This window comes from Siphateles boraxobius, unplaced genomic scaffold, assembly GCF_051911475.1.
Source record: "Siphateles boraxobius isolate OS27281-9 unplaced genomic scaffold, OSU_SipBor_1 130, whole genome shotgun sequence".
Taxonomy (NCBI): domain Eukaryota; kingdom Metazoa; phylum Chordata; class Actinopteri; order Cypriniformes; family Leuciscidae; genus Siphateles; species Siphateles boraxobius.
The window spans coordinates 15,983,586-15,995,175 of NW_027508734.1; the positions used below are offsets into that span (position 1 = coordinate 15,983,586).

An 11,590-nucleotide genomic window follows, 5' to 3' on the forward strand; every position below is an offset into this window, starting at 1 on the left:
ATTGATGCTAAGAATAATTGTGGCAATAACCAGCAGCAGTTGGAGAGGATACTACACTATGAATTGCTAAAGTCAGCAGTGACATTTACAGGTCCAGGTGTGGAAAAGAAATTTTCTAAAAATGTTCAGATATTTTCATTACAGCTTGTCAACTGATTTTTCCAGACTTCAGAAATCCAGTCTGTAGCAAATTATTTTGTTTCTAGTTTTGCTCAAAATTGTGCCTATATAACCTTGTAAATATTGTTGCCTATATTTTGTTCTTTTGAGTGTTTTCACAGTGGCTTAAAATTGAATACAAAAAGGTGTGAAACGTCAGTCTTTTGAGTTATTTCTACTCTAAACAATTGTTTGAATTTAATCATCCAGACCAATACCATTCAATTGAGAAATTACCCTGAAAGCTTTTGAAAAGAGAGATAAATCCCATTAATAATTGTCAGTGTTTGAATTCTGATTTTTGGATGTGTGAATTGCATAAGAAAATAACACATTCATACACACAGATATTTATTTATTAAAACAGATACAGGAATGTTTTTAACCTTTTGCAATCACTTTATTAAAAAAAATTCTCTTAATAGGTAAACATGTTTAAGTGCAAAATCTTTGCTAGTGATATTAAATATAAAAAAAAGATGTTAAGCAAAAAAATCCCTTGTTCTTTCCCTACAACAAACAGTAGATATGGGAGTAAAACAGTGTTCTTTGATATTTCAACTCCCTCTAGTAATGAAGCAGGCGATAATCTTAAACTCCGAGAACTTGTATAGAAATATTTTGTTCAGCAGGATTCAGTTGCTGCATTTCCCAGCCACTAGGGGGTGGTATAGTTTTTACCAGTGCTGGTATTTGCATTTGAAATGTACTATGACCTCATGTCTCAGTAAGAGTGATTTCTCCCCTCTCACTATCTTCAAAAATAGAGTTGCCATAGAAGAGACACACATTAGAAAGGCAACAATTTACAGTGGTCACTAGTGTGCATATGAGAGTACAAAGTAGTTTATGTTGGTCAGGCACATTAGTTCTCATTTCAGTATGTGTTGTGAGGGGAAGGGTTATGTGTGACACACCCTGGTCATGTGGCAAGAGTGGCAGAGGAGGTGGGAATCCAGAGGGAAGCACTGAGATCCAAGCTCATCAGACAGCTGCTTCCCACACTCCTGAAGAAGAGGAAGAAAGTATTACAAGCCTGTGCGATAACATGTAGCTCTTATCTGACACGACAAAATCACCGACAATCAGCTTATCCAAGCTACTTTCCATAATACCTACCTCACAGTGATAGCACTCAAAGTGATAATCTTTGTTCATTGACACCACCCTGAGGATCTCCTCACTGCCCTGAAACACACACACACACACAAAATCAAGATCTTGAACATTCTCCTGAAAGCATCTGTGAAACGACTGGGGAATTATTTACCTCAGCAGGTAATATGGGTTGTAAACAGGCAGCGCATTTGGGAGCAAACGTCCTGAGGAACAGAAGAGGAAAAAAATGTAATCCACAGTAACAGCTTGTAAATGCAGATGTTTTGGAGGTGCCCAGTGATGATAGAACATTCAGACACCGCAACAATCAGGTGACACTTGAGGAATCAACTTTTCCCAAAATATCTCTTTATTAAAATCAACTGCTATGCTATCTTTTAAAGGTGCTCAAAGCGATGCCACGCGTTTTTTAGGCCAAAACATTTTTTGTCACATACAACAAACATCTCATCACTATCCGCTAGCTGCCTGTCCCCTGAACACACTGTAAAAAAACACGGTCTCTGCAGACACCCCAGGCTCCACAAACGGCAACAAAAAACAAACTGGGCTAACCCGCGCCACGAAACATAAACTGTTCCAGCCAATAATCGATAAGAAGGGTTTGGGGGTGCGGTTTGGGGGGTTAGTGCGCGGATGAGGAGGAGGGAGGGTCTAGCTAGCCTTCGTTTTGTTTGACAATACTTTAAACGTCAACAAGAAGTGATGTCACTCGACATCGCTTAGAGCACCTTTAAATTAAAATGAATTACTATCAATTTGATTGTGATTATTTCACAAAAAAAGCCTTAATAGATTATTTTTAATGAGAGCAACATTTGTAAAACAAACTTTATAATCAAAAATACAGTAAAAACAGGAATATTGTGAAATATTATTACAATTTAAAATAACACTTTTCTGTTTAAATATATATTTTATAATTTAATGTATTCCTGTGATGTCAAAGCTGAATTTTCAGCATCATTACTCCATGTCTTCAGTGTCACATGATCCTTCAGAAATCACTCTTATATGCTGATATCAATTTCTTATTTTTATCACAGGAAAAGGTTGTGCTGTTTAATATTGTATAAACTGATACATTTTTGATTCTTTGATGAATAGAAAATGTAAAAAAAAATATGTTTGTAACAATTTAAAAGTTACTCTTAATCAATTTATTGTGTCCTTTCTGAATAAAAGTATTAATTTCTTTAAAAGAATGGTACAGGGAATTGGATCAACATGCTCCTTTTCAATTGTTTTCTTTTTCTTCAGTAAATAGAAAAACAATGCATTAATCGTCATAATACAGCAATCTTTTAAAAGAGATAAAGGACATTGTATATATTTATTTATAATATACATTTATATATATACACATGCTTTTTTTTTTACTGTTGTATGTGGTTCTGCCACACTTTTAACATAATTTGATTAAATAAAACAAATCTGGAAAAAAGGGTTTCAGAGCAAATGTTAATGTTAGACAAATTGCAAATAGATATGTCGTCATGTCATTTGTCACACTGTTCAGTCTAACAGACCTGTTGTAGTCAGATACGCAGTAGACGTTGTTGAGGTAGTCCACTGTGAATGGCACTCCGTCCAAAGCCTTTGAGCAGACCGTACAGCGGAAACATCCCGGGTGATAAGAGTTCCCTAGAGCCTGCAGAATCTTAGTAATACACACAAACAGAGAGCTGTGAACACTCACCCTACACAACCTTAAAACACTGACACTGACCTCACACAAAGACCACAAACCTGCTCCAAGATGAGGTGACCACAAACACTGCACTTCTCAGCTGCATCCTGGAAGCCTGAGAACTAATGGACACCAAGGCAGATTAGGAAAATGATTGAATATTCTTTAGATTATTATTATTATAACAACATTTTTTTTTTAAGAAATACTGAATATAAAAGAGTGTAAAACATTTTAAATAATAACAATACATTTAAAATATATATTCTAAATATTATCATCATCATTATTATTGTTTACATTATTAAATAAATGAGATATATAAGATATATATTTTTAAACAACCTTTTTAAAGTAAAACATAAATTAAAGACTTTAAAAAGGAAATATTAAATATATAAAATTTTAAATATATATATATATATATTATATTAAAATATAGTGGTTATTTTCTCACAAAAACTAGCGCATACTTTCACATCTCATTAGGAAATACCCATTCATATATTTTTGTATCTTATTCTCTTTCCGAAATGCCCACTGTTTTTTCTTTCTTTTTTGAGTGGCAGATGTCCTTTTGGATAATATTTACACACACACACACACACACCTTCAACCCCTTAAACACTGGCTACAATTAATATGAGAATTAACACATGAAGTTAAAATGAAAAAAAAAAAATTATATATATATATATTTTTTTTTTTTTTTTTTTTTTTGCAAGAAGTCATCCTTACCATGTAATCCTCCTTACAGTAAACCGAGCCACTGACATTGTAAAAGTCCTTGTTTCGGAGAGTTCGCCCTACAAGTAAAAACAAGATAAGAGAGATGTTCAGACCATCATGAGAGATACTGTCCCAAATGAAGAGGTACTGAAATACTGGCCTTGGTTATGACTTAAGTGTTGCATTACTGATTCCTGGGGACTGATAACTCACCACAGGAAACGCATGTGAAGCAGCGGGTGTGATACAGGCTGTCCAGAGCCTGGCAAGCATTATCTGCACCATATACGCCCTTACCACACTTCACACATGTACCTGAAAGCAAGAATACAACCACAAACACTGTTTGAGTATACTATAAACAGATGCATCACAACACACACACACACAACTCTATTGAGGACAATGAGGTCATCATCCAATCATAACCAATTACATAAAACACGGTGGCAAAGCTGTCTGGACTCAAAAATACATGTCTCTGCATTCTTCCCCCATAATACCAGCCAGTGGGTTTGTTTCTTGTTGTAACAGTACAACACATACCGATAAATCTGACCTGAGATCCACAACCCATTCATTACTTGGGGAAAAAAGTCTAATAGGTTGTTGGATACAGGAATTAGATATTGTAATGTGTCGGAATGAGGTAATGTCCTCAACTTTACACAGGTGCTTTTCAGACAACAGGGAGGTTTCCTTTTCGCAACAGAGCACTACACACACATAAGGCACAAACACACACCCTACCCTCACAATTAAATGTGTGAGAGAGCCTTCCCTCAGGACTCAAATACCTGAGCTAAACAAGCACACGCCAGCACACGCTAGTGCATGCTAACACACATGAACACACCCTCGCTCAAACTGTGGCTGGTCGAAAGCTGAGAGCGCTTATACACACACACAGCCTCTGTCCTACTGTATTACTCACAGCTCTTTGGTATGACCAGCGTACCACAGAGCCTGTAATTTAGGGTCATGCATAATCACTATGCTCGCTCTAGGCAGATATTTTTGACTTTGGAGTCTGGTCAGAATACTATGTAGCCTTGGGTGGAGGGGTTATACATTCGCTCAGTGACTTGCAAGTTAATTATTATGGTTAGTTAGAGAAACGGGCTGAAAAAGGAGGGCTAGTATGTATTTTTGAAGTCTGAATGGATGCGTTTTATCTCTTGCTTTTTGCTTCAGAGAATGTTTGCCGGTTTTAGCAGGTCTGAAGCAGTTTTCATCTCACCACATCACACACATTCACGGCCTATTGCCAGAGAGGCACATCATTAGTCATAAACAAACTAGCCAAATTGGATGAGTTAGTGATCTCACCAAAGTACTCCTGTCTGTCCGCAGATATCGACGATTCCCTTCCAGCTGACTGTTCTTCCAGGGATTTCCCTGGAACTCCGGCCGTGGCTGGGGTAGATGCGGAGCTGGCTAGAATGGTGGTAGACACAGGTTGTTCTTTTAACGTCAGACCCCCAAGTAACGCTTCTCCCTCCAGGGCAGCATCGCTCAATATCAGGCGGGTGAGCTCCTGCTGGTAGCGGGTTCCTGGCAAGTCGGAGTGTCGTGCCCTCTCGCCCACATCTTCACCTCTTGATCCCCGCTGGTCAATGGGACCCCATTCTGGTTCTGCTCGGTGCAAGGTTGCAGTGTGTGTGCTCAGTGCAGGCGGATACGAGTGACGGCTGTCGTGCGCACTTCCTCCCAACACCGTTTCCCTCCAAATCTCCACAGGGGGCACTCCAGTTTTCCCTGATGCCAGTACAGAGTAAACCTGACCCGAGGTGGCACCACCGAGTTGGGTAGAGGAGAGCTGCAGCTGCTGGCCGGGCCCGGGTGTGTGGCGGGTGTCGTAGCCCAAACTGATGCCGCTCGTCCGGTTACTGCTGCACCGGCTTCCCATGGGACTCCCGCCACCGCCGCCTCCTCCACTTGCGGTACTACTCGCAAAACTAGACCGAGGGCTCGCCAAAACGGACTCCTGCAAGCTGAAAGAAGAGCAGGGGCTCAACGCTGGTGCAGGGGGGAAGAAGAAACCCCCTACGCCACTGTCATGGGTCCTCTGCGGTGGATGAGAGAGGGAAGCAGGGCGTCCGCTGTCCCAGGGTTCGCCACCCGAACTCAAACGCTTGTAGAACAGAGCTTCCTGCAGGGACAAGCGCTTATGACGCTCTAAGTCGTGGAGGAAGCTGGGCTCCACGGCAGACGAACGGGGATACAGGTACGGAGGTGGTACAGACGACAGCGGAGGCGGCTGGGCGAGAAGCTGTTGGCGGCGAACAAGCTGCTGGAGCTCAAGAGAATAACGGCGCTGCTTCAAGGGCACACGAGAATTCGAGCTGTACGCCCCCAGCGGGTCACCTTCGCATCTGGGCGAGTTGCCTCGTCTCAACTGGTCACACATATTGCGGCCCTCCGCCGTTTCAGGCAAGTAGCAAGATGCTCGCTGCTGGGGCGACCGGCGCCGAAGAGGGGCGAGAGTAGAAGGGTGATGTTCGTTCCCAGGCCCACAGTCCTCAGATACCGCAGCCGAGGTGGTATTTGAGGATGTGATTCTCTGAGAAATGCCAGTTCTTCCGGCTGACTGTCCACACACCTCTACGGAGGAGAGAGGGAACTGAGGCGTGCTCACGGGGGCATTAATCTGTGTCGCGGTTCCATTATTGGCATTGTTGCTATTACTGTTGTTATTTGCGTTGGCCAAGTCATTTTTCTTTTTGCTGAATTTGACACTTCCAGAGTCACTCAGTTTGAGCTTTTGCTTCAGTTTGCTGCCAAGTCGATCCATTGTGTTTTAATATAAGCTCAACTACAGTATAAAATATAAAGTACGAATTGAACCTTTCTTAGATGCCACCATAAAATGACTACAGTTTAAATAGTGTTCTACATAAATACAGTGAAATACAGTGTGGACACAAGCGCAATTCAAGTGATTCAACAGCAGATGAGATAACAGACCAAAAGATGTGACAACAATAACAAAAGTCAATAACAAAACAATAACAACAACAAAAAAACAAATCCACATAAAAACGAAATGTTAAAAACTAATACTTTCTGATGAGCTACAAAAATAAATATTTAACTTTGAAGATAAATAAAAACACTATGACATTTTTTGCAGGCTACATGTCGCACTGGTTAGACTTAAAAACAAGCAGTTTGTTTCCAAACTGTTTGCTTGTGATGAATTTGCTGGACATGCGTGTGAACAGAAGCATGTTGCTCCATTTGTTTGCGATCCTTTTTTGCAGCTACTTGTGGCCTTGTCTTCGGCAGTGAGCAAATGAACGTGTGGGAACTACCGTCAGGCTTCAAAGAGTCTTTAATTCTCGTCCCAGACTCGCGCAGAACTGATCCATTCAAAAGACGAGTCTCACAGTCACATCCGCAATACTGTTGTCGGAACCACTCGCAAGTCTTGTAATTAGGGTAAAAACCACTAGGATTTTGTCTTTGTGGATTTATCATAAACGGCACTGCCGGTTGTTTAAAAAAAGAACAATAGAGTTTAAATGCTGAATAATTTTCCAGCGCGTGAAACACACAGGTTATGGGATACACCGTGGCCCCTTCCTGTCTCAACTAGCGGCTTTCAAAAAGGCAAGTTGAAAACGTTTCTCTGTGCGGATAAATGAGTCGTCCGTATCCTCGAACTCAAAAGCGTTTATTCCTCAGCCAAAAAAGTACAAGGCATATCAAAGCCTCTTGTTGTCCCGCAGAATTTGTCCAGTCCAGTTTGAAAGAAAATGACCATTATTCCCCAAGAGTGGAAGTCTTCAAAAGCGCGTAACAATACAAAAAACCTGCAGCGAGTCGAAGAGAGGATCGCGTAACGCTCACCCGAACATATTCGCGTTGATAAAGACGCACTGCGCAGCCTACGCCGGAAAACTGTGCTAAAATGTTCAACGTAGAGTTTCTTTCTTTCCAATTTTTTTTCCTTCCTCCCCCTTTCTTCTTCCTCTGTGGCTTTTTTTCCCGACCGGAACACCTTTCCCCCGGGCAGCGCGCATGAATAGCATCCCACTATTTCGTCACACAGACCAACTTCTTTAAACAGACTGTGCCCATTGGTTCAGCCTTCTTTTTGGATTTACACAAACAACCTTGACATAATCACACACTTTTTTTAAAAATCTCTTAAATGAAAAATACACATAGCCTACATTATGCTAGTCTAAGGGGGCAGAACGCGTGGTTTAATTAGTTGATATAAATAAGTGAACTATCTGTAAACAAAATGAGACAAACTCAAAAATAAAGGTAAAATACAGCCATGAATCAAATTGTTTATTTTTTTGTTTAGAACACCGTAAGATGTTTTTATTACACATAATGTGGCTAGACGTGACGAAAATTCCAATAAGTGGCGTTTATTAGATTTAAAACAATGTTTAAATACACGGAAACCTAAAAACATGTAAATGGCTCGAAGACCTTACATATTTTCTGTGTCATTTTTCCAACCCTAAGGCCTAATTGGTCGTGCCGTGCCTTTCGTCTGTGGAATGTGCGGAGGGATACCTCCAAGTTCCCTGGGACAGCGTGAGTCGGCTGCGTGTGTGCTTTTCGCGAGCGCAACAATGTAACTGCTTTTCTTTTCTTCCCTCGCGGAAAATGCCTCTCACTACTCCATAGTTACCGAGAGGCATAAATTCCGGTGACAACTGACCTGCAGTCGTACGGTTACTGTATTCAACCCCACAGAGACCCTAAAAAGACCCAGTGCTGTTCTTTTGTTTAAAACCTCGTTTTTTCCCTACCCCGGAGCTCCCTCCTCCCATTCTGGTCTTGTCTGCAGCTTCTCCTGCGGTTTTGTGGGAGCGCGCACGAGCTCGCGCGCACTGTGGCGAGTGTGGACTTGTCTGGGAGCGCGCGCGGGAATGTTTCAGCGCTTACTCAGCACTGCTCGAGCCAGAGGAATGAAGGGGATCGGCGGTGCTGAAAGACAATTTAATATTTAAGCGGAAGGTGTAAAGGCCGTTCTTCAGAAACGCTTTTCTGTCGTGTTTTTACAAGATGTTTTCGTCACCTTAAGACTGTATAATTAATGAATACATACCAGTCAGTTATTCAAATCAATTTGTGAATGAATCAAATAAACAATTCTGTGCTATAGACTATTTAAAATCTATTCTAAACACCACAAGGAGAACAGTATACATAAAAAGACATTATAAACTCCGGGTAGCCACACGATTTCCCAGATAACACGTTGTAGCTCGTTTATGTTATCTTATCTTTTGTTTCGAGATCGAGTAGTGATTAGAAAGGCTGAAAATAAACTGCAGTTTATTCAACAGGTGAATCAGGCAAGTCTGTGTTGTATTTAATGAAACCACAGCATCATCTACTGGTAGCAATAAGTCACGCCGCCTTACACCATTGCAGAGTCTTTGTTTTGTCCCTCTTGCTCACCGTAGTTGTTATAATCCAAAATGGCAGTATCCTTGAGGACGATTTGTTCCGCAGGTGAGATAGTCTGTTAGTCAAGTTATAGCATTTTTTTAAACATGTCATGCTTTTTGCCAAAATTTTGGTTTTGGCATTATGGTTTGTGCTCAGGAATTAAATATGAACATTATTCTTATAAAACCTCGCTGCCCGCCTGCATGTTAATAAATGTCCATGGTAGTATACCGTGTCACAAAGTAACACCTGATGAGAGAAAAGTCATATTTTTAAAACAGTAAATTTTTATTAATGGGTCACTTTTATTTTCACATCATTTACAGTGTCGAGGCAGTCAATACGCTCATTTTCATCGACGTGTGTGAGCCATGCAGGAAAGAAGTGGAGACTGGAGTGAGTTTCCTATGTAGTTTGACTTTAACAAATTGTATTTAAAAAAGGCAATTAGGTTGATGACAAATAAGGATATTTAAAATGATATGAAATCCAATTAAACAAACGAACCATTTCTACAAAACAATGTGACTATACCTGTTGGAAAACCCCCCAGATAACCCCAGATAAAATCATAATGCTTGCATACTTTACATTCTATTATGGTTAATCTTGATACCAGTGTTTTGGTTTGTTCAAATACATTCTTCATTGCCCTGATCCCTTTTTGTCTGCAGAAATGGTTTAGCACGTGGCGGGTCAGAGTATGGACCGATAACAGATCTACCTGACTGGTCATTTGCAGGTGAACTTTATTCTAGGTTTTCTTGACTGCCAAAAGAAAAATATTGGTGTTAAGCACAGAGGTATTGTGCTTGTCAGTTCTATTGTATGCATCAGTTGTAAGGTGTTTGTCAAACAGTAAATCTAGGAATGTAAATATGAGCTATGACAAGGATTTGTATCGTTTATGTGATTTTCAGATGGAAGGCCTGCACCTCCAATGAAAGGACAGATCCGCAGACAAAAGCAAAGAGAGGAGTTTGCTGTAAGACTCTTTTTTTTTTCTGTTGATATTTAACTTCAGAAACAAAATTTGATGTTTAAATTTCTCTCTTTTTTTAGAGAAGAGCAGTGTATCTCAATGCAGAGGTGGATGAAGGGATGAAGCAATGGTGTGAGAGGAAGGAAGCCGAGAAACAGAAAGAAGAGCACTTGAAATCCTTATTGCTGAAACCTAAGGGAAATTTATTATTAAAGAACAAAAAATAAAGATACTTGGGGACAAAAAAAGTTTGTGCGATTTCTGTCTCTAATGCTAAACACACCAACACACTAAAAGACTGCATATTTTCTGTTATAGTGATGGGAAGAAGAAAAAAACAATCTTTGTTTTGTGTTATAAAGGTGGTCAATTATTATTTTGTTGGAGGACAGTAGCCTACATTGTGTACGCAGGGGTTAAGCAGATGCTTTAGTATTTCCAGTAAACTTATTGCAGGGATAAAATCTGATTGTTTTGCTCAATTGTCTACACTAATATTAGTCTCTCTGTTTATCCCGAGTTTTACCGCAGTCCGCCGGATCTGATGAAAGACCTGCACCTGGACACGAAGACAACGCAGTCCTGAAGTGTTAGGACTAGTCTCTCCCCTGTGAAGGCCTCCTTCACTTTACCTCTGTACTGATAAAACGTTGTCGGGATAATTCCGGTTCACGTGGCTACGTTGAAGCGATAAAAAATTCTGTATTATATATTTTTCAAGGCTTGTACCTTGGAACCTATTTCATGGTTTGTGTTCTCAAGCCACCAGGCTCTGTTTTGTGAAAATGAGTGGCCGGATCACATTAAGTGTTTTCTGTTAGAGCGGTGTCGTGTTAGCGGCCTCAGAGTGGTTAACTAATGAATGTTGCGATGGAAGTGAATCAATCCAAACTAACTTTAGCTGGACAATAATTTGTTCTAGTTGCTGTAAAGCCAAAACAATCTCTGTTACTTTAATTTCCTATTATCACTGTGAAGCTGCTTTGAAACAATATATGTTGTTAAAAGCGCTATATAAATGAAGGTAAAAAAGGAATCAACACCAATGTTCAATGAATGAAAAAGGTTTTATTTTCTTTAACAAAATATAACAGTAACCACTCACAACAAACATAAGTCTAGGGAAAATAAAGAAACAAAGAAATATCAAACAATATAACAAAATATTAAGGCTACATGATATAAGATACGAATAAGAAAAAAATCAGTGGGATGCTATGAGCTGCTCTTGTGAGAAAACTATCCCACAGATAGATGAGTGCTAACCAAATGGAAAAAACGGAGCACTTATATATCCATTTCCTAATTGAGTGACTGCCACCATCAGGTAAGGAGAACACTCAGGGTCGTTACATAAACCTACAAACATTTGGACTGGATTGGATAAAGTCTACTGAATTTATGTTTGGATAATCTTTTGATCTGGTCTGTAGTGTTGATGAATATTCATTGTCCCTTTATTTGAGTTTCTTTTAAAAAATAATATTTTA

The 11,590-nt window shown here is 39.9% G+C and overlaps 2 protein-coding genes across 2 annotated transcripts; one reads left to right on the forward strand and one right to left on the reverse strand.

Moving 5' to 3' along the window:
• Positions 1-497: 497 nt before the first annotated feature.
• Positions 498-7,742, reverse strand: ajuba (ajuba LIM protein). The gene is made up of 8 exons (XM_077228130.1): positions 5,027-7,742; positions 3,911-4,012; positions 3,707-3,774; positions 3,028-3,090; positions 2,808-2,938; positions 1,430-1,481; positions 1,279-1,347; positions 498-1,166 (listed from the first exon to the last, which is right to left on the reverse strand). Exons 1-8 carry the CDS (start codon positions 6,489-6,491, stop codon positions 1,062-1,064), a joined length of 2,055 nt encoding a protein of 684 aa, XP_077084245.1. The 5' UTR covers positions 6,492-7,742; the 3' UTR covers positions 498-1,061.
• Positions 7,743-8,275: 533 nt separating this feature from the next.
• On the forward strand, positions 8,276-10,348 carry mrpl52 (mitochondrial ribosomal protein L52). Its single transcript, XM_077228140.1, has 5 exons — positions 8,276-9,181; positions 9,445-9,514; positions 9,793-9,860; positions 10,039-10,103; positions 10,181-10,348. Exons 1-5 carry the CDS (start codon positions 9,148-9,150, stop codon positions 10,325-10,327), a joined length of 384 nt encoding a protein of 127 aa, XP_077084255.1. The 5' UTR covers positions 8,276-9,147; the 3' UTR covers positions 10,328-10,348.
• Positions 10,349-11,590: the final 1,242 nt, after the last annotated feature.

What these genes read in the sequence shown, in the direction of transcription:
- ajuba (XM_077228130.1), bottom strand. Translation starts at nt 6,491, where the DNA reads ATGGATCGACTTGGCAGCAAACTGAAGCAAAAGCTCAAACTGAGTGAC. An exon ending in CTTCACATGCGTTTCCTGTG is followed by an intron (nt 3,775 to 3,910) that starts GTGAGTTATCAG and finishes TTTTACTTGTAG; the next exon opens with GGCGAACTCTCCGAAACAAG. An exon ending in GTCACCTCATCTTGGAGCAG is followed by an intron (nt 2,939 to 3,027) that starts GTTTGTGGTCTT and finishes TGTATTACTAAG; the next exon opens with ATTCTGCAGGCTCTAGGGAA.
- mrpl52 (XM_077228140.1), top strand. Translation starts at nt 9,148, where the DNA reads ATGGCAGTATCCTTGAGGACGATTTGTTCCGCAG. An exon ending in GGAAAGAAGTGGAGACTGGA is followed by an intron (nt 9,515 to 9,792) that starts GTGAGTTTCCTA and finishes TTTTGTCTGCAG; the next exon opens with AAATGGTTTAGCACGTGGCG. An exon ending in AGCAAAGAGAGGAGTTTGCT is followed by an intron (nt 10,104 to 10,180) that starts GTAAGACTCTTT and finishes CTCTTTTTTTAG; the next exon opens with AGAAGAGCAGTGTATCTCAA.